General features: G+C 31.2%; 1 protein-coding gene across 1 annotated transcript; it reads right to left on the reverse strand.

Moving 5' to 3' along the window:
- Positions 1-24,178: 24,178 nt before the first annotated feature.
- Positions 24,179-24,658, reverse strand: LOC145270301 (protein CFDP2-like). The gene has a single exon (XM_080125948.1). The coding sequence runs from the start codon at positions 24,656-24,658 to the stop codon at positions 24,179-24,181; it is 480 nt and encodes a 159-aa protein (XP_079982074.1).
- Between the last annotated feature and the right edge of the window lie 296 nt (positions 24,659-24,954).

The following is a 24,954-nucleotide window of genomic DNA, read 5'->3' on the forward strand; positions in this document are numbered from 1 at the left end:
GCTACGACATGTTGCTTGGAATTGATGCAATACAAGCACTAGGAGGCGTTACAATCACAGCAGCTAGAGGTATCAGGCTTGGAGAAGGGAAAGACGTCTGTGCAGCCATGTCGATTGAAGAAAAGGACTTCTGTGCTACATTTGATGACAACGAAAGGGTGTGGACTGCAAAGTGGAAATGGGCCATGGGCCAGGAACCAGATCGGCTGTGCAACACGATTCCAGAGTATGCAGTTTCTACCAAGAATAGGGCCGCATATGAAGAAGAACTTCAGATGTGGATTGACAACGGTTGGTTAATACCATACCCACAGGAACGTCTGGGACCACCCAAGGGATTAATTCCGCTCATGGCTGTTGAACAACCTACCAAAGAAAAAAATTCGTCCCGTAATGGATTACCGAGAGTTGAATCGGCATGTTGATGCGTTTACCGGAAACGCAGATGTGTGCGCTGCTAAACTGAGAGAGTGGCGTCAAAAAGGGAGCAATGTAGCACTTCTGGATCTAAAGAGGGCCTACCTGCAGATACGTGTCCATGAGTCATTATGGCCGTTTCAGACAGTACTACTCAAGGGAAAACTATATTGTTTGACACGTTTGGGTTTTGGCCTAAACGTAGCACCCTTGATTATGACAACCATTATTAAAACTGTTTTGATGCAGGATGAGACCACAGCAAAAGCTGCTTCAGCCTACATAGATGACATCTATGTTAATGAGGACATAATGTCTGCGGATGCAGTTCGAATAAAACTGAAAGCGTTTGGGTTAATAAGCAAAGACCCTAAGCGCCTAAAGGATGGAGTGCCCGTGCTAGGCCTCGAGGTCTGGGAGGAGGGCAATACGTTGCGATGGAAACGAGGGAGCCCACTTCCAAAGTTACCCAATGTATTAACAAGACGTACTGTGTTTACTATCTGTGGTAAATTGGTAGGACATCTACCTGTCTGTGGATGGCTCCGATCGGCAACAGGAGTGGTGAAAAGACGAGTGACTACAGTAACAAAAGGATGGGACGATGTTGCGGATGATGATTCTCTCCAACAAATGATGGCTGAAATGTTGTCCAGAGTGCATAGGAATGACCCTGCCCGGGGTGAGTGGCAAGTGTCTGGAAACGAACTAAATGCATGGGTTGACGCAAGTTCGTTGGCTACAGGTGTCGTGTTGGAGCAACTAGGTGTTGTTGTGGAAGATGCATGCTGGCTTCGTCCGAAAAATGATGCCCAACATATAAATTTGGCAGAACTTGATGCCACGTTAAAAGGTCTTAATCTCGCATTGCAATGGCAGACTAATGTTGTGCATCTCCACACTGACTCATTGTGTGTTTACCATTGGTTAACCGACACCTTGACTGGAAAGGCTCGAGTTAAGACTAGAGCTGCAAGTGAAATGCTAGTACGAAGGAGACTAGCAATAATTAAGCGTCTAGTTGACGAATACAGCTTGCAGGTAGACATTACGTTAGTCTCGTCGATGCAGAATTTGGCTGATAGCTTGACTCGAGTACCAAAGAGGTGGATCGATGCAATGAGGCAGGGATCCGATCTTCAACAACAAACATGCGCGACTGTAACGGATCAATTAACACCTGACCAGATCCGTATGATACACCAGCAGATTGGACATCCTGGAATTCAGAGGACTGCATATTTTGTCCGAAGAGTATGCCCTGCAACTACAAAAGCATCAGTGAAAGCAGCCATACGTTCGTGTGAAGAGCGTCAGAGAATTGATCCGGCACCATCCCAATGGCAAAAAGGGAAGCTCGAGGTGGAGGGCAACTGGCAGCGAGTAGGGATGGACATAACACATTATGGGGGCAAACATTTTTTGACCATGACGGATTGTGGCCCGACGCGTTTCACAATATGGCGCCTGTTGACACGACAGGATGCAGCCAGCATTATACAACAGTTGAGAGCCGTCTTTTTTGAACGTGGTGCCCCGATTGAAATTCTGACTGATAATGCCGCCACATTTCGATGTCAAGAATTTCAGAAATTCGTGCACGAATGGGGGATTAAAATGCATTATCGGTGTGCATATTATCCCGAGGGTAATGGTATAGCAGAACGGTGTCACCGCACCATCAAAAGAATTGCAGCCAGGACGCAGTGCTCTATTCCAGAAGCTGTGTACTGGTATAATATAACACCCAAGGACAATGCAACACCAGCAACTGCACCAGCCAATGGGATTTACCAATATGAACAGCGTGTGAAAGGAGTTGATGCCATACCATCAGTGGTGAGTGTTGTCAATACACCATATCAGGTGGGAGACCTTGTTTGGATAAAACCCCCAAATGCTGGGTGCACTAAGAAATTTTTCCGGGGAAAAATAGATGAAATCATAAGTCCTCAGACCATGTTGATTGGTGGCATACCACGTCACGTAAAAGATATCCGCCCTTGTTATACCTCTTCTGATTCTGAGGACGATGAGGAGGATCACACACCGTTCAGAGATGATCCTGATCACTTACTGCCCCTTCAGGTGAGCATAGAAACACCACCAACAGAACCAGATGAGGGAATGATGGGACATACTGATGACAATAGTGAGGAGAGCGATGGACACAAGGAAGTAATGCCTCATCGAAATACTCGACAGAGACGAATACTGCCCACCCCCCGTGATTGCGAAACCCAGCGAGAAGGGATGATGGAGCATACCGAGGAGATGACGCCTCCGATTCTTCGGAGAAGTACCCGACAAAGACGGATACTGCCCCCCTGCCCTGATTGTGAGACACCGCCTATGGAACCACGAGACGGGATAATGGAACAGACTGGTAGTAATGATGGTGGTAATGAAGAAAACAGCAATGAGGAAGTGCTTCTTCGAAGGAGTACCCGCCAACGACGATTGCCCGCATGTCCTGTTTGTGATCATGAGATCAGGGGGGAGTGTGGAGAAATGCGTGACTTACCTGGATAGACCACGTGCGGGTCGGTCACCAAAAATAAATAAAAAGAAAGAAAAGAAATGGTCAAGACTCTTATTTATAGAGTAGTGATCACGTGAGTTAGAAGAATATGCAAATAGAGGTGAACGATTTTGCGATATAAAAAGCCTGTGTTGTTAAGAGGAAGGGCAGACTGTTGGCAGAAGTCAGTGCTGTCAGACGTGCTTTAGAGTTTTGTTATTATATGCTGTGTTCGATTGTTGGGAGAGAGAAAAGAGAAGAGGAGGAACCAAGAAGACATTCTGCAGATACTTGACTTTGTGTTGGTTTTAAAAAAAACAAGCAGGATAGAAGTGCATGACTATTAGAATGTGATACAAACTTCATAGACAAAACGAGTGACATATTACGCTATTCAACAATACAGATGGACCTACTGTCTTACGCCCAAACATTGTTGCATATTGCGTCTTCAGGACAGAATGAATTGAGAGAACACCCTGACTGAAATATTTCGATATAGAAGAATGTTACAAAATAAAATATAACAATTTAAATTTAGTTCAGAAAAATTAACAAAAGACATTGGAATGCAAGTTAATAAAAATATTATTCTTACAAATAGCTTCGAAAGCTAGAAAGAACAATACAGTTTACAATAAACAATGCGATGCGCCCTAGAGTGCACAAACAATTCTCTCCCTCCCAAAGTTCCCTATGCTGACGGAAACCACAATTGGTGATCTGAAAATCACCCCTTCACATGTCCACGATGTCATAAAAACCTAGATATTTCCAACGTGTGTGGATCTCATTTCTGCTATACTAATTAAGAAATGATCAAATGAACTAGCCCCATACTTGCCAAACTCTACAACAAATGTATTCCTGAATCCTGCTTCCCTACTAGATGGAAGATTGCCTCTGTAGTACCAGTGTACAAGAATTATTGCAAAAGGACCGATCCTCTCAATTATCGCCCTATAACTCTCCTCCTCCTCCTCCTCCTCCTCCCTTTCGCTAAAATATTTGCGACATTAATCAATAAGCTCTAGTCCACCACCGGGCAAAAGCTAATAATCTTTCTGACAAACAGTACGGATTGATGAAATGTTCTACAGCAATTATTTTACCAGTGCTCTCTGAACGTATATACCATGCACTGGATAAGGCAGGTGAAGTCAAGAGTGTAGCCCACGATATATCCAAGGCTAAGTTTGACATGAAGAGCTTCTAAGGAAAATGAAATAATATGGTATAACTGGACAATGCTAAATATAATTAGGTTTTTCTTATACAATAGGACCTTTCAGGTTGTCATTGATGGACCTTCCAAGCAACATAATCCTGTGACCACTGTTATTCCTGAGATTCATAAATGACCTCCGCGATAATATTGAGTCCAAGGTTGTTATATTCGCTGATGATGCAACGATCTATAACACGCATGAGGGAAGAACGGATGTACACAAATCCAAGACCATGGCTTTATCATTAACAAATGACCTCCAGATCAGAGGTGAATGGAGACGTAAATGAATGGTAAAATTTAACGGTAGTCAAACTAAGCTGCTCTCCTGTAACAATTACAAAAAAAACTCTCCAACCACAGATATCCATGACAAATAACACTACCTGGGAATTACTCCTTCAAACTCCTTGGTTTAACATTCACAGGAAATATGAACTGGAACAAATACATTGAGAACATTGCGAAACCTGCTGCAAGGAAGATGGGCTCCCTCTATCTTGCTAGAAACTGCTTACATTTGAGAGTATTTTGTACCTCTGTTAGGCCACCATTCGCCCATGTATGAAGTATTGTTGCCACATCTGGGATGGTGCATCTACTACTATTCTTAGATAAAATCTACAATCTAATAAGTTCCGCTTTGTCAACTAGGCTCCAACCCCTGTCCCATCGCCGCAGTTTTGCATCCCCGTGCCTGTTTTACAAGTATTTTAATCGAATGTGCTCTGCTGAACTCATTGCACTTGTGCTCTCTCGACGTACTGCATCTGCAAACCCGCTTGACAACAAAATCACACCCCTTCACCGTTGAGGTACCTAAATGTCAGAAAGCTTTCTACTCAAATAGCTTATTCCTTAAAACAGCTAGATTTTGGAATTCTCTTCCTGCTGCCTGCTTCCAAAACTGTACTGATATGCAGAAGATCAAATGCAACGTGAACCAATATCTTAATCTTTCTTAAGTATCATTAATCTTAATATCTTAATATTTCTTATGTATCATCCAATTAGTGGCCCCTTACGTCCAAGTGCTTTGTTTGGTATAAAGGTGAGCGAAAAAAATTCTCGTCTGAAGGTTACTAAAAACAAGCAGAATGCAGGAGGAACTGTGTTGTAATCAAGAAACCGTTGTTAATTAACAAGATCATTATGGAGGTTTGTTGAAAGGTACAGAGAAATCCAAGCATTATTTGATGAATTACCAAAACACGAATCCAAAATACTAATCCAGCATTTACACAAAAGCAGAATCTTGATTCAAACAAATTGATTTTAAAAAATTCTAAGCATTATTTAGATGGATTACAAACACTCACTCTAAATATATTAGAATGACTTGAAAATAAAGTATTATTTAGATGGATTACAAACACTCACTCTAAATATATTTGAATGACTTGAAAATAAAGTATTATTTAGATGGATTACAAACACTCACTCTAAATATATTTGAATGACTTGAAAATAAAGTATTATTTAGATGGATTACAAACACTCACTCTTAATATATTTGAATGACTTGAAAATAAAGTATTATTTAGATGGATTACAAACACTCACTCTAAATATATTTGAATGACTTGAAAATGAAGTATTATTTAGATGGATTACAAACACTCACTTTTAATATATTTGAATGACTTGAAAATAAAGTATTATTTAGATGGATTACAAACACTCACTCTTAATATATTTGAATGACTTGAAAATAAAGTATTATTTAGATGGATTACAAACACTCACTCTTAATATGTTTGAATGACTTCCAAATAAAGTATTATTTAGATGGATTACAAACACTCACTCTTAATATATTTGAATGACTTCCAAATAAAGTATTATTTATATGGATTACAAACACTCACTCTAAATATATTAGAATGACTTGAAAATAAAGTATTATTTAGATGGATTACAAACACTCACTCTAAATATATTTGAATGACTTGAAAATAAAGTATTATTTAGATGGATTACAAACACTCACTCTTAATATATTTGAATGACTTGAAAATAAAGTATTATTTAGATGGATTACAAACACTCACTCTTAATATATTTGAATGACTTGAAAATAAAGTATTATTTAGATGGATTACAAACACTCACTCTTAATATATTTGAATGACTTGAAAATAAAGTATTATTTAGATGGATTACAAACACTCACTCTTAATATATTTGAATGACTTGAAAATAAAGTATTATTTAGATGGATTACAAACACTCACTCTTAATATATTTGAATGACTTGAAAATAAAGTATTATTTAGATGGATTACAAACACTCACTCTTAATATATTTGAATGACTTGAAAATAAAGTATTATTTAGATGGATTACAAACACTCACTCTTAATATATTTGAATGACTTGAAAATAAAGTATTATTTAGATGGATTACAAACACTCACTCTTAATATATTTGAATGACTTCAAAATAAAGTATTATTTAGATGGATTACAAACACTCACTCTTAATATATTTGAATGACTTCCAAATAAAGTATTATTTATATGGATTACAAACACTCACTCTTAATATATTTGAATGACTTGAAAATAAAGTATTATTTAGATGGATTACAAACACTCACTCTTAATATATTTGAATGACTTGAAAATAAAGTATTATTTAGATGGATTACAAACACTCACTCTTAATATATTTGAATGACTTCAAAATAAAGTATTATTTAGATGGATTACAAACACTCACTCTTAATATATTTGAATGACTTCCAAATAAAGTATTATTTAGATGGATTGCAAACACTCACTCTTAATATATTTGAATGACTTGAAAATAAAGTATTATTTAGATGGATTACAAACACTCACTCTTAATATATTTGAATGACTTGAAAATAAAGTATTATTTAGATGGATTACAAACACTCACTCTTAATATATTTGAATGACTTGAAAATAAAGTATTATTTAGATGGATTACAAACACTCACTCTTAATATATTTGAATGACTTGAAAATAAAGTATTATTTAGATGGATTACAAACACTCACTCTTAATATATTTGAATGACTTGAAAATAAAGTATTATTTAGATGGATTACAAACACTCACTCTTAATATATTTGAATGACTTGAAAATAAAGTATTATTTAGATGGATTACAAACACTCACTCTTAATATATTTGAATGACTTGAAAATAAAGTATTATTTAGATGGATTACAAACACTCACTCTTAATATATTTGAATGACTTGAAAATAAAGTATTATTTAGATGGATTACAAACACTCACTCTTAATATATTTGAATGACTTGAAAATAAAGTATTATTTAGATGGATTACAAACACTCACTCTTAATATATTTGAATGACTTGAAAATAAAGTATTATTTAGATGGATTACAAACACTCACTCTTAATATATTTGAATGACTTGAAAATAAAGTATTATTTAGATGGATTACAAACACTCACTCTTAATATATTTGAATGACTTCAAAATAAAGTATTATTTAGATGGATTACAAACACTCACTCTTAATATATTTTAATGACTTCAAAATAAAGTATTATTTAGATGGATTACAAACACTCACTCTTAATATATTTGAATGACTTCCAAATAAAGTATTATTTAGATGGATTACAAACACTCACTCTAAATATATTAGAATGACTTGAAAATAAAGTATTATTTAGATGGATTACAAACACTCACTCTAAATATATTTGAATGACTTGAAAATAAAGTATTATTTAGATGGATTACAAACACTCACTCTTAATATATTAGAATGACTTGAAAATAAAGTATTATTTAGATGGATTAAAAACACTCACTCTTAATATATTTGAATGACTTGAAAATAAAGTATTATTTAGATGGATTACAAACACTCACTCTTAATATATTTGAATGACTTGAAAATAAAGTATTATTTAGATGGATTACAAACACTCACTCTTAATATATTTGAATGACTTGAAAATAAAGTATTATTTAGATGGATTACAAACACTCACTCTAAATATATTTGAATGACTTGAAAATAAAGTATTATTTAGATGGATTACAAACACTCACTCTTAATATATTTGAATGACTTGAAAATAAAGTATTATTTAGATGGATTACAAACACTCACTCTTAATATATTTGAATGACTTGAAAATAAAGTATTATTTAGATGGATTACAAACACTCACTCTTAATATATTTGAATGACTTGAAAATAAAGTATTATTTAGATGGATTACAAACACTCACTCTTAATATATTAGAATGACTTGAAAATAAAGTATTATTTAGATGGATTACAAACACTCACTCTAAATATATTTGAATGACTTGAAAATAAAGTATTATTTAGATGGATTACAAACACTCACTCTTAATATATTTGAATGACTTGAAAATAAAGTATTATTTAGATGGATTACAAACACTCACTCTAAATATATTTGAATGACTTGAAAATAAAGTATTATTTAGATGGATTACAAACACTCACTCTTAATATATTTGAATGACTTGAAAATAAAGTATTATTTAGATGGATTAAAAACACTCACTCTTAAATATATTTGAATGACTTGAAAATAAAGTATTATTTAGATGGATTACAAACACTCACTCTAAATATATTTGAATGACTTGAAAATAAAGTATTATTTAGATGGATTACAAACACTCACTCTTAATATATTAGAATGACTTGAAAATAAAGTATTATTTAGATGGATTACAAACACTCACTCTAAATATATTTGAATGACTTGAAAATAAAGTATTATTTAGATGGATTACAAACACTCACTCTTAATATATTAGAATGACTTGAAAATAAAGTATTATTTAGATGGATTACAAACACTCACTCTAAATATATTTGAATGACTTGAAAATAAAGTATTATTTAGATGGATTACAAACACTCACTCTTAATATATTTGAATGACTTGAAAATAAAGTATTATTTAGATGGATTACAAACACTCACTCTAAATATATTTGAATGACTTGAAAATAAAGTATTATTTAGATGGATTACAAACACTCACTCTTAATATATTTGAATGACTTGAAAATAAAGTATTATTTAGATGGATTACAAACACTCACTCTTAATATATTTGAATGACTTGAAAATAAAGTATTATTTAGATGGATTACAAACACTCACTCTTAATATATTTGAATGACTTGAAAATAAAGTATTATTTAGATGGATTACAAACACTCACTCTTAATATATTTGAATGACTTGAAAATAAAGTATTATTTAGATGGATTACAAACACTCACTCTAAATATATTTGAATGACTTGAAAATAAAGTATTATTTAGATGGATTACAAACACTCACTCTTAATATATTTGAATGACTTGAAAATAAAGTATTATTTAGATGGATTACAAACACTCACTCTTAATATATTTGAATGACTTGAAAATAAAGTATTATTTAGATGGATTACAAACACTCACTCTTAATATATTTGAATGACTTGAAAATAAAGTATTATTTAGATGGATTACAAACACTCACTCTTAATATATTTGAATGACTTGAAAATAAAGTATTATTTAGATGGATTACAAACACTCACTCTTAATATATTTGAATGACTTGAAAATAAAGTATTATTTAGATGGATTACAAACACTCACTCTTAATATATTTGAATGACTTGAAAATAAAGTATTATTTAGATGGATTACAAACACTCACTCTTAATATATTTGAATGACTTGAAAATAAAGTATTATTTAGATGGATTACAAACACTCACTCTTAATATATTTGAATGACTTCAAAATAAAGTATTATTTAGATGGATTACAAACACTCACTCTTAATATATTTGAATGACTTCCAAATAAAGTATTATTTATATGGATTACAAACACTCACTCTTAATATATTTGAATGACTTGAAAATAAAGTATTATTTAGATGGATTACAAACACTCACTCTTAATATATTTGAATGACTTGAAAATAAAGTATTATTTAGATGGATTACAAACACTCACTCTTAATATATTTGAATGACTTGAAAATAAAGTATTATTTAGATGGATTACAAACACTCACTCTTAATATATTTGAATGACTTGAAAATAAAGTATTATTTAGATGGATTACAAACACTCACTCTTAATATATTTGAATGACTTGAAAATAAAGTATTATTTAGATGGATTACAAACACTCACTCTTAATATATTTGAATGACTTGAAAATAAAGTATTATTTAGATGGATTACAAACACTCACTCTTAATATATTTGAATGACTTGAAAATAAAGTATTATTTAGATGGATTACAAACACTCACTCTTAATATATTTGAATGACTTGAAAATAAAGTATTATTTAGATGGATTACAAACACTCACTCTTAATATATTTGAATGACTTGAAAATAAAGTATTATTTAGATGGATTACAAACACTCACTCTTAATATATTTGAATGACTTGAAAATAAAGTATTATTTAGATGGATTACAAACACTCACTCTTAATATATTTGAATGACTTGAAAATAAAGTATTATTTAGATGGATTACAAACACTCACTCTTAATATATTTGAATGACTTCAAAATAAAGTATTATTTAGATGGATTACAAACACTCACTCTTAATATATTTTAATGACTTCCAAATAAAGTATTATTTAGATGGATTACAAACACTCACTCTTAATATATTTGAATGACTTCCAAATAAAGTATTATTTAGATGGATTACAAACACTCACTCTAAATATATTAGAATGACTTGAAAATAAAGTATTATTTAGATGGATTACAAACACTCACTCTAAATATATTTGAATGACTTGAAAATAAAGTATTATTTAGATGGATTACAAACACTCACTCTTAATATATTAGAATGACTTGAAAATAAAGTATTATTTAGATGGATTAAAAACACTCACTCTTAATATATTTGAATGACTTGAAAATAAAGTATTATTTAGATGGATTACAAACACTCACTCTTAATATATTTGAATGACTTGAAAATAAAGTATTATTTAGATGGATTACAAACACTCACTCTTAATATATTTGAATGACTTGAAAATAAAGTATTATTTAGATGGATTACAAACACTCACTCTAAATATATTTGAATGACTTGAAAATAAAGTATTATTTAGATGGATTACAAACACTCACTCTTAATATATTTGAATGACTTGAAAATAAAGTATTATTTAGATGGATTACAAACACTCACTCTTAATATATTTGAATGACTTGAAAATAAAGTATTATTTAGATGGATTACAAACACTCACTCTTAATATATTTGAATGACTTGAAAATAAAGTATTATTTAGATGGATTACAAACACTCACTCTTAATATATTAGAATGACTTGAAAATAAAGTATTATTTAGATGGATTACAAACACTCACTCTAAATATATTTGAATGACTTGAAAATAAAGTATTATTTAGATGGATTACAAACACTCACTCTTAATATATTTGAATGACTTGAAAATAAAGTATTATTTAGATGGATTACAAACACTCACTCTAAATATATTTGAATGACTTGAAAATAAAGTATTATTTAGATGGATTACAAACACTCACTCTTAATATATTTGAATGACTTGAAAATAAAGTATTATTTAGATGGATTAAAAACACTCACTCTTAAATATATTTGAATGACTTGAAAATAAAGTATTATTTAGATGGATTACAAACACTCACTCTAAATATATTTGAATGACTTGAAAATAAAGTATTATTTAGATGGATTACAAACACTCACTCTTAATATATTAGAATGACTTGAAAATAAAGTATTATTTAGATGGATTACAAACACTCACTCTAAATATATTTGAATGACTTGAAAATAAAGTATTATTTAGATGGATTACAAACACTCACTCTTAATATATTAGAATGACTTGAAAATAAAGTATTATTTAGATGGATTACAAACACTCACTCTAAATATATTTGAATGACTTGAAAATAAAGTATTATTTAGATGGATTACAAACACTCACTCTTAATATATTAGAATGACTTGAAAATAAAGTATTATTTAGATGGATTACAAACACTCACTCTTAATATATTTGAATGACTTGAAAATAAAGTATTATTTAGATGGATTACAAACACTCACTCTTAATATATTTGAATGACTTGAAAATAAAGTATTATTTAGATGGATTACAAACACTCACTCTTAATATATTTGAATGACTTGAAAATAAAGTATTATTTAGATGGATTAAAAACACTCACTCTTAAATATATTTGAATGACTTGAAAATAAAGTATTATTTAGATGGATTACAAACACTCACTCTAAATATATTTGAATGACTTGAAAATAAAGTATTATTTAGATGGATTACAAACACTCACTCTTAATATATTAGAATGACTTGAAAATAAAGTATTATTTAGATGGATTACAAACACTCACTCTAAATATATTTGAATGACTTGAAAATAAAGTATTATTTAGATGGATTACAAACACTCACTCTTAATATATTAGAATGACTTGAAAATAAAGTATTATTTAGATGGATTACAAACACTCACTCTAAATATATTTGAATGACTTGAAAATAAAGTATTATTTAGATGGATTACAAACACTCACTCTTAATATATTTGAATGACTTGAAAATAAAGTATTATTTAGATGGATTACAAACACTCACTCTAAATATATTTGAATGACTTGAAAATAAAGTATTATTTAGATGGATTACAAACACTCACTCTTAATATATTTGAATGACTTGAAAATAAAGTATTATTTAGATGGATTACAAACACTCACTCTTAATATATTTGAATGACTTGAAAATAAAGTATTATTTAGATGGATTACAAACACTCACTCTTAATATATTTGAATGACTTGAAAATAAAGTATTATTTAGATGGATTACAAACACTCACTCTTAATATATTTGAATGACTTGAAAATAAAGTATTATTTAGATGGATTACAAACACTCACTCTAAATATATTTGAATGACTTGAAAATAAAGTATTATTTAGATGGATTACAAACACTCACTCTTAATATATTTGAATGACTTGAAAATAAAGTATTATTTAGATGGATTACAAACACTCACTCTTAATATATTTGAATGACTTGAAAATAAAGTATTATTTAGATGGATTACAAACACTCACTCTTAATATATTTGAATGACTTGAAAATAAAGTATTATTTAGATGGATTACAAACACTCACTCTTAATATATTTGAATGACTTGAAAATAAAGTATTATTTAGATGGATTACAAACACTCACTCTTAATATATTTGAATGACTTGAAAATAAAGTATTATTTAGATGGATTACAAACACTCACTCTTAATATATTTGAATGACTTGAAAATAAAGTATTATTTAGATGGATTACAAACACTCACTCTTAATATATTTGAATGACTTGAAAATAAAGTATTATTTAGATGGATTACAAACACTCACTCTTAATATATTTGAATGACTTCAAAATAAAGTATTATTTAGATGGATTACAAACACTCACTCTTAATATATTTGAATGACTTCCAAATAAAGTATTATTTATATGGATTACAAACACTCACTCTTAATATATTTGAATGACTTGAAAATAAAGTATTATTTAGATGGATTACAAACACTCACTCTTAATATATTTGAATGACTTGAAAATAAAGTATTATTTAGATGGATTACAAACACTCACTCTTAATATATTTGAATGACTTGAAAATAAAGTATTATTTAGATGGATTACAAACACTCACTCTTAATATATTTGAATGACTTGAAAATAAAGTATTATTTAGATGGATTACAAACACTCACTCTTAATATATTTGAATGACTTGAAAATAAAGTATTATTTAGATGGATTACAAACACTCACTCTTAATATATTTGAATGACTTGAAAATAAAGTATTATTTAGATGGATTACAAACACTCACTCTTAATATATTTGAATGACTTGAAAATAAAGTATTATTTAGATGGATTACAAACACTCACTCTTAATATATTTGAATGACTTGAAAATAAAGTATTATTTAGATGGATTACAAACACTCACTCTTAATATATTTGAATGACTTGAAAATAAAGTATTATTTAGATGGATTACAAACACTCACTCTTAATATATTTGAATGACTTGAAAATAAAGTATTATTTAGATGGATTACAAACACTCACTCTTAATATATTTGAATGACTTGAAAATAAAGTATTATTTAGATGGATTACAAACACTCACTCTTAATATATTTGAATGACTTCAAAATAAAGTATTATTTAGATGGATTACAAACACTCACTCTTAATATATTTTAATGACTTCCAAATAAAGTATTATTTAGATGGATTACAAACACTCACTCTTAATATATTTGAATGACTTCCAAATAAAGTATTATTTAGATGGATTACAAACACTCACTCTAAATATATTAGAATGACTTGAAAATAAAGTATTATTTAGATGGATTACAAACACTCACTCTAAATATATTTGAATGACTTGAAAATAAAGTATTATTTAGATGGATTACAAACACTCACTCTTAATATATTAGAATGACTTGAAAATAAAGTATTATTTAGATGGATTAAAAACACTCACTCTTAATATATTTGAATGACTTGAAAATAAAGTATTATTTAGATGGATTACAAACACTCACTCTTAATATATTTGAATGACTTGAAAATAAAGTATTATTTAGATGGATTACAAACACTCACTCTTAATATATTTGAATGACTTGAAAATAAAGTATTATTTAGATGGATTACAAACACTCACTCTAAATATATTTGAATGACTTGAAAATAAAGTATTATTTAGATGGATTACAAACACTCACTCTTAATATATTTGAATGACTTGAAAATAAAGTATTATTTAGATGGATTACAAACACTCACTCTTAATATATTTGAATGACTTGAAAATAAAGTATTATTTAGATGGATTACAAACACTCACTCTTAATATATTTGAATGACTTGAAAATAAAGTATTATTTAGATGGATTACAAACACTCACTCTTAATATATTAGAATGACTTGAAAATAAAGTATTATTTAGATGGATTACAAACACTCACTCTAAATATATTTGAATGACTTGAAAATAAAGTATTATTTAGATGGATTACAAACACTCACTCTTAATATATTTGAATGACTTGAAAATAAAGTATTATTTAGATGGATTACAAACACTCACTCTAAATATATTTGAATGACTTGAAAATAAAGTATTATTTAGATGGATTACAAACACTCACTCTTAATATATTTGAATGACTTGAAAATAAAGTATTATTTAGATGGATTAAAAACACTCACTCTTAAATATATTTGAATGACTTGAAAATAAAGTATTATTTAGATGGATTACAAACACTCACTCTAAATATATTTGAATGACTTGAAAATAAAGTATTATTTAGATGGATTACAAACACTCACTCTTAATATATTAGAATGACTTGAAAATAAAGTATTATTTAGATGGATTACAAACACTCACTCTAAATATATTTGAATGACTTGAAAATAAAGTATTATTTAGATGGATTACAAACACTCACTCTTAATATATTAGAATGACTTGAAAATAAAGTATTATTTAGATGGATTACAAACACTCACTCTAAATATATTTGAATGACTTGAAAATAAAGTATTATTTAGATGGATTACAAACACTCACTCTTAATATATTTGAATGACTTGAAAATAAAGTATTATTTAGATGGATTACAAACACTCACTCTTGATATATTAGAATGACTTGAAAATAAAGTATTATTTAGATGGATTACAAACACTCACTCTAAATATATTTGAATGACTTGAAAATAATGTATTATTAAGATGGATTACAAACACTCAATCTTAATATATTTGAATGACTTGAAAATAATGTATTATTTAGATGGATTACAAACACTCACTCTTAATATATTTGAATGACTTGAAAATAATGTATTATTTAGATGGATTACAAACACTCACTCTTAATATATTTGAATGACTTGAAAATAAAGTATTATTTAGATGGATTACAAACACTCACTCTTGATATATTAGAATGACTTGAAAATAAAGTATTATTTAGATGGATTACAAACACTCACTCTTAATATATTTGAATGACTTGAAAATAATGTATTATTAAGATGGATTACAAACACTCAATCTTAATATATTTGAATCACTTGAAAATAAAGTATTATTTAGATGGATTACAAACACTCACTCTTAATATATTTGAATGACTTGAAAATAATGTATTATTTAGATGGATTACAAACACTCAATCTTAATATATTTGAATGACTTGAAAATAATGTATAATTTAGATGGATTACAAACACTCACTCTTAATATATTTGAATGACTTGAAAAGAAAGTATTATTTAGATGGATTACAAACACTCACTCTTAATATATTTGAATGACTTGAAAATAAAGTATTATTTAGATGGATTACAAACACTCACTCTTAATATATTTGAATGACTTGAAAATAAAGTATTATTTAGATGGATTACAAACACTCACTCTTAATATATTTGAATGACTTGAAAATAAAGTATTATTTAGATGGATTACAAACACTCACTCTTAATATATTTGAATCACTTCAAAATAAAGTATTATTTAGATGGATTACAAACACTCACTCTTAATATATTTGAATGACTTGAAAAGAAAGTATTATTTAGATGGATTACAAACACTCACTCTTAATATATTTGAATGACTTCAAAATAAAGTATTATTTAGATGGATTACAAACACTCGCTCTTAATATATTTGAATGACTTGAAAATAAAGTATTATTTAGATGGATTACAAACACTCACTATTAATATATTTGAATGACTTCAAAATAAAGTATTATTTAGATGGATTACAAACACTCGCTCTTAATATATTTGAATGACTTCAAAATAAAGTATTATTTAGATGGATTACAAACACTCGCTCTTAATATATTTGAATGACTTGAAAATAAAGTATTATTTAGATGGATTACAAACACTCACTCTTAATATATTTGAATCACTTCAAAATAAAGTATTATTTAGATGGATTACAAACACTCGCTCTTAATATATTTGAATGACTTGAAAATAAAGTATTATTTAGATGGATTACAAACACTCACTCTTAATATATTTAAATGACTTCAAAATAAAGTATTATTTAGATGGATTACAAACACTCACTTTTTATATATTTGAATGACTTCAAAATAAAGTATTATTTAGATGGATTACAAACACTCGCTCTTAAATATATTTGAATGACTTGAAAATAAAGTATTATTTAGATGGATTACAAACACTCACTCTTAATATATTTGAATGACTTCAAAATAAAGTATTATTTAGATGGATTACAAACACTCACTCTTAATATATTTGAATGACTTCAAAATAAAGTATTATTTAGATGGATTACAAACACTCGCTCTTAATATATTTGAATGACTTCAAAATAAAGTATTATTTAGATGGATTACAAACACTCACTCTTAATATATTTGAATGACTTGAAAAGAAAGTATTATTTAGATGGATTACAAACACTCACTCTTAATATATTTGAATCACTTCAAAATAAAGTATTATTTAGATGGATTACAAACACTCGCTCTTAATATATTTGAATGACTTGAAAATAAAGTATTATTTAGATGGATTACAAACACTCACTCTTAATATATTTGAATGACTTGAAAAGAAAGTATTATTTAGATGGATTACAAACACTCACTCTTAATATATTTGAATGACTTCAAAATAAAGTATTATTTAGATGGATTACAAACACTCGCTCTTAATATATTTGAATGACTTGAAAATAAAGTATTATTTAGATGGATTACAAACACTCACTCTTAATATATTTGAATGACTTGAAAATAAAGTATTATTTAGATGGATTACAAACACTCACTCTTAATATATTTGAATGACTTGAAAAGAAAGTATTATTTAGATGGATTACAAACACTCACTCTTAATATGTTTTATGACTTTAAAATAAAGTATTATTTAGATGGATTAAAACACTCACTCTTAATATATTTGAATGACTTCCAAATAAAGTATTATTTAGATGGATTACAAACACTCACTCTTAATATATTTGAATGACTTCCAAATAAAGTATTATGTAGATGGATTACAAACACTCACTCTTAATATATTTGAATGACTTGAAAATAAAGTATTATTTAGATGGATTACAAACACTCACTCTTAATATATTTGAATCACTTCAAAATAAAGTATTATTTAGATGGATTACAAACACTCACTCTTAATATATTTGAATGACTTGAAAAGAAAGTATTATTTAGATGGATTACAAACACTCACTCTTAATATATTTGAATGACTTGAAAATAAAGTATTATTTAGATGGATTACAAACACTCACTCTTAATATATTTGAATGACTTGAAAATAAAGTATTATTTAGATGGATTACAAACACTCACTCTTAATATGTTTTATGACTTTAAAATAAAGTATTATTTAGATGGATTACAAACACTCACTCTTGATATATTTGAATGACTTGAAAATAAAGTATTATTTAGATGGATTACAAACACTCACTCTTAATATATTTGAATCACTTCAAAATAAAGTATTATTTAGATGGATTACAAACACTCGCTCTTAATATATTTGAATGACTTGAAAATAAAGTATTATTTAGATGGATTACAAACACTCACTCTTAATATATTTAAATGACTTCAAAATAAAGTATTATTTAGATGGATTACAAACACTCACTTTTTATATATTTGAATGACTTCAAAATAAAGTATTATTTAGATGGATTACAAACACTCGCTCTTAATATATTTGAATGACTTGAAAATAAAGTATTATTTAGATGGATTACAAACACTCACTCTTAATATATTTGAATGACTTGAAAAGAAAGTATTATTTAGATGGATTACAAACACTCACTCTTAATATATTTGAATGACTTGAAAATAAAGTATTATTTAGATGGATTACAAACACTCGCTCTTAATATATTTGAATGACTTGAAAATAAAGTATTATTTAGATGGATTACAAACACTCACTCTTAATATATTTGAATGACTTCAAAATAAAGTATTATTTAGATGGATTACAAACACTCACTCTTAATATATTTGAATGACTTTAAAAGAAAGTATTATTTAGATGGATTACAAACACTCACTCTTAATATGTTTTATGACTTTAAAATAAAGTATTATTTAGATGGATTAAAAACACTCACTCTTAATATATTTGAATGACTTCCAAATAAAGTATTATTTAGATGGATTACAAACACTCACTCTTAATATATTTGAATGACTTCCAAATAAAGTATTATGTAGATGGATTACAAACACTCACTCTTAATATATTTGAATGACTTTAAAATAAAGTATTATTTAGATTGATTACAAACACTCACTCTTAATATATTTGAATGACTTGAAAATAAAGTATTATTTAGATTGATTACAAACACTCACTCTTAATATATTTGAATCACTTCAAAATAAAGTATTATTTAGATGGATTACAAACACTCACTCTTAATATATTTGAATGACTTGAAAAGAAAGTATTATTTAGATGGATTACAAACACTCACTCTTAATATATTTGAATGACTTGAAAATAAAGTATTATTTAGATGGATTACAAACACTCGCTCTTAATATATTTGAATGACTTGAAAATAAAATATTATTTAGATGGATTACAAACACTCACTCTTAATATATTTGAATCACTTCAAAAGAAAGTATTATTTAGATGGATTACAAACACTCACTCTTAATATATTTGAATGACTTGAAAATAAAGAAAACTTGCAAGCAAGTAATATAATTATTGTCATAAGTCATGGAGAGTAGACAACGCATTGTGGATGCGTTATCGACAACTTCCGGTATTCTCGCTTCTCCTTATTTGACCTCCAGTCCTCATTTCCTAAGTAATATAATTATTCTCATAAAAGCAACTATATTAATGAAAAATCTACCAACTTTTTGCAAGACCAAGTTGTAGCAAAACTGTTGGAAGATAAACTATATTATGTAGTGTATCTTTGACTTTACAGTTAAAAAATATTAGTTATCAACACGATGACACATTGGATAGTTGCCATTTTATATATTTAGTTATTGTTTGATCTGCCGGAAACTTTTATTAGTGTTCAGCAGCGATGGATTAAATATTTTCATTGTGTTTTTATCTTTATATTTTCAGAAATTCTTCTTAATCAATTCAGAAAAAGAAGATAAACTATGTTATGTAGTGTATCTTTGACTTTACAGTTAAGAAATGTTAGTTATCTGTAGTGAAGTAGAAAAAAAAGAAATTAAACAAAAATATATAAGACACAGCTGTTCCTTCCAAAAGGTCGAGCTCTTCAACGTGCATAAATAATTCGCCGTCGTTTCACTCTCTGCGCTCTTCCGTTTATATGCTGCCCATTTCTCCACTTATGTAAATTGACTATCAGCCAGAGCCATCTAGTTTTCCATTTCTCCAAACAGCCAATTTGCAAAGGAGGACAATTCAAACCACACAGAGCCATCTAGTTTTCTATTTCTCCAAACAGCCAATTTGCAAAGGGGGACAATTCAAACCACACAGAGCCATCTAGTTTTCTATTTCTCCAAACAGCCAATTTGCAAAGGGGGACAACTCAAACCTCATTATCGACACGATAACACCTTGGATATTAACTAATCGAATCGGTTGCCATTTTATATTTTTAGTTATTGTTTGATATGCCGGAAACTTTTCCATTTTTTTAATCTTTACATTTTCATAAATTTTGCTTAATCAATTCAGAAAAGTGAACATAAAATATTAAATCAACCAAATGAAGTTACTTCATTTAATATTGAGATTAGCAAAATTAATTATAATGAGTTTACGACTGATAATGTTTATATCAACCTGAGAGTTAGAATATTTTTGTGAAACATATAAAACACATTTTATCAGACATTTTTCTACATCGGTATTTCTTTTATAATATCTGTATGTCTACAGTGTCAACCTTATTAAACGTTTAAAGTGTTTCATGAATTTGATTTTTATTTCAGTTTTCATCGATTGTCAGTTGACTAACAGATAAGTAATAAAATTATTTTACTCATGTATAAATTTATTTGATTATTCATCCAATGTTAAAAGTTATTGATAAATAACCGTTGTTTTTTTGTAAGTATGGTAGTCTATTAAGTGTGCATATAAACCAATAATAAAGTTTTTCAACCGTATTTTCATTGTATATGAAACTTTATTGTATAAAACATAATTATTTTGTAGTAAGATAAGATTAAACCACACGTTTTATTTGTATTAGATGAAGATTTGACCATTTTATGACTATGAAAATTATAGTTGATTATGGTCACCATGAACTTATTTCTTTGATATCATTTCAATGGCTTTACTTCGCGAACGAAGATTCTTTGAAGGTGGTTGTCCACGTCAACTGCAGGCACGTTTGTGTCTGATGAGCATAATGCGAGACAAGCAGGCTCGGCCACAGCGGCTGCATTCAAAAGTTCCATCAGGTGCGGTTGCTGAGCCTTCCCGAATCTTCGTCTTGTAGCGCCTTTCGCGCATGATCTCTATGCAAGAGAATTCAAAGGAGGTGACACGGTCTGCGGCAAGAGTAGACCACTTGCGTTGGTCAATGTGGCAGGTTTCAAGTGAATTCTTCAGAGAGTCCTTGTAACCTTTCTTCGGAGCTCCTCTATCACGGGAGCCGGTGGATAGTTTGCTGTAAGGAGTTATCCTGGGCAGTCGGTGCTCCTCCATTCTGGAGACATACCCCGCCCAGCACAGTTGTGACTTTAGCAGCATAGCCTCGATGCTGGTGGTCCTCGCCTGCTGGATGACCTCAACATTGGTGACGTAGTCATACCAGAGTACATTGAGGATGGTGTGGAGACAGCGCTGATGGAAACGCTCGAGGAGTCGCATGTGATGGCATTAGGTTACCCATGTCTCAGAGCCGTAAAGAAGGGTTGGCAGTACTACGGCTCTGTAGACACAGATTTTTGTGTCCTTCCTCAGGTGTTTATTCCGCCAGACTCTGTTGTATAGTCGGCCAAAAGCACTGTTCGCCTTGGCTAGTCGGTTATCGATTTGCTTGTCGAGCTTTGCATCTGAGGTGATAGTGCATCCCAGTTAGGTGAACTGGTGTACTGTCTTTAGCTCGGTTTCACCTATGGTGATGGGGGGAGGGTTGTACTCTTCCCGAGGAGCGGGCTGGTGAAGGGCCTCTGTCTTTTTCATGCCTACCTCGAGTCCAAAGAGCTGGGCAGCCTTTGCGAAGCAGGATGTGAGATGCTGTGTGGCTCTTTCGGTATGGGCAACAAGAGCTGCATCATCGGCAAAGAGAAGGTCTCGAATCATATGCTCGAAAGTCTTTGTGTGGGCTTGCAGCCTTCTGAGGTTGAACAAGCTGCCGTCAAGGCGATATCGGATATAGATCGCATTGTCATTGTCGTCAAGGTCTTCGGTTGCATGTTTAAACATCATACTAAACAAGATGCTGAACAGAGTCGGTGCTAAGATGCATCCCTGTGTCACGCCGTTGTTGATGAGGAAGGGTTCTGATAGGTTGTTGTTCACTCTGATTTGGACGCTCTGATTCTCATGCAGCTGAATAATCATGTGGAGGATTTTTGGGGGGCAGCCGAGGCGCTCTATAATCAGCCAAAGCCCTTCTCTGCTCACTGTATCGAATGCCTTGGTCAAGTTCACAAACGTAATATAAAGTGCCCTGTTCTGCTCTCGACATTTCTCTTGGAGTTGCCCGAGGACGAAAACCATGTCTGTTGTGCCCATGTTTTCTCAGAAGCCACACTGGGTTTCTGGGAGATGGTCTTCCACGATAGCAGGTATCAGTCTACACAAGAGCACACGGGCAAAGATTTTACCTGCGATAGAGAGCAGGGTGATTCCTCGGTAGTTTGAGCAGGTCAATCTTTCCCCCTTGTTTTTGTATAAGGCAATGATGACTGAGTCGCGGAGGTCCCGTGGGAGTTTTCCTTGCTCCCAACAACACGCAAGGAGTTCATGGAGCTTGATGTGCAGTTCGGGACCTCCATATTTCCAGATCTCTGGAGGGATCACATCAATTCCTGGAGCCTTGCCGCACCTCAAATGTCTAATGGCCTCAGTGAGTTCCTCCATGGAAGAAGGCTCATCCAATCCCATTTTAGTTGGCAACTGAGGAATACGGAGTATTGCTGAGTCATTATTGGAACGGTCGACTCCGAACAGGGTCTGAAAATACTCTGACACACGACTCAGGATGGATGTTACGTCCGTGAGGAGTACCTGGCCGTCTGCACTGCGCAGAGGACTCTGCACACGGTGTGTGGAGCCATACACTGACTTGAGGGCTTCATAGAAGCCCTTATAGTCACCAGTGTCTACGCACTGTTGAGTTTTTATTACGAGGTTGGACCACGACTCGTTTTGTATACCTCTGAGCTTTTGCTGGAGGATGCTGCAGCTATGACGGAAGGCTGCTCTCCTCAAAGGACAGGATGGTCGAGCCAGCTGGGCCCGATGGGCCGCTCTCTTTTCTGCTAATAGGTTATTTATTTCAATGTTGTTCTCATCAAACCAGTCCCGGTTCTTTTTGGTAGAGAATCCCAGGAGCCTCTTCAGATGTCTGCAGGATAGCTGTTTTCAGTTAATCCCAGAGTAGTTCAGGTGAGGGGTCTATTTGGCTACTGTCGTTTTCAAATTTATTTTGCAAGCTTGCTTGGAAGACGGCTTTTACCTCGTCTGATTGTAGCCTGCTATGGTTGTACTTTTTTCTGGGTAGTCCTCCCTTCCTTGTTATGGGTTTAGGGCGTATTCGGATGCGGATTCTGCAACGCACTAGGCGGTGATCAGCATGATATTATGCGCTGGGCATCACTCGGGTATGTAAGACGTCTCTGAGATCTCTTTGGCGAACTAGAATATAGTCTATGAGGTGGCAATGCCTGGACCGAGGATGCATCCAGGTTGTCTTTAACTTGTACTTTTGCTGGAAGATGGTCTTGGTAATGGCAAGTTGCAGCTCCATGCAAATCTCCAGCAGTAACCGCCCATTGTCGTTGCAGTTTCCGACGCGATGCCTGCCAAATACACCCTTCCATGCATCTGCGTCTTGGCCCACTCTGGCGTTGAAGTCGACAAGGATAATCATCTTGTCCGCTGGAGGAGTGCGCTGCAGGACGTGGCGGAGCTCTGAGTAGAATCTGTCCTTTTCTTCAGATTTAGCTTGAAGAGTTGTGGCATACACACTGAGAATCGTAGCATATTCCTTGTTAATAATGCGGTCAGAATAACCAGTTCGCAGGCTTTCCAGTGTGGAAACGATGGATGTTTTGATCATGAAGCCAACGCTTGAGTGATTATTCCCCTCTGTTGCAGGCCTCCCTGACCAGAAGAGTGTGTATCCAGCGCCATGTTCCTAAAGGCTGCCTTCCCCCGAATAGCGAACCTCGCAAAGGGCAGCGATATCTATATCCAGTCTGGACAGTTCAAGTGCAATCAGGGCAGAACGACGCTCTGGTCTGTTGCTGTTGTCTTTGTCATGCGTGGTTCTGATATTATTACACGTTAACAGATAAGTAATAACATTGTTTTATTCAAGTATTATTGTTTCAGTAATACTTGAATAAAATAATT

This window comes from Euprymna scolopes, chromosome 46 (assembly GCF_053919585.1).
Source record: "Euprymna scolopes isolate OS-2025 chromosome 46, ASM5391958v1, whole genome shotgun sequence".
NCBI lineage: Eukaryota > Metazoa > Mollusca > Cephalopoda > Sepiida > Sepiolidae > Euprymna > Euprymna scolopes.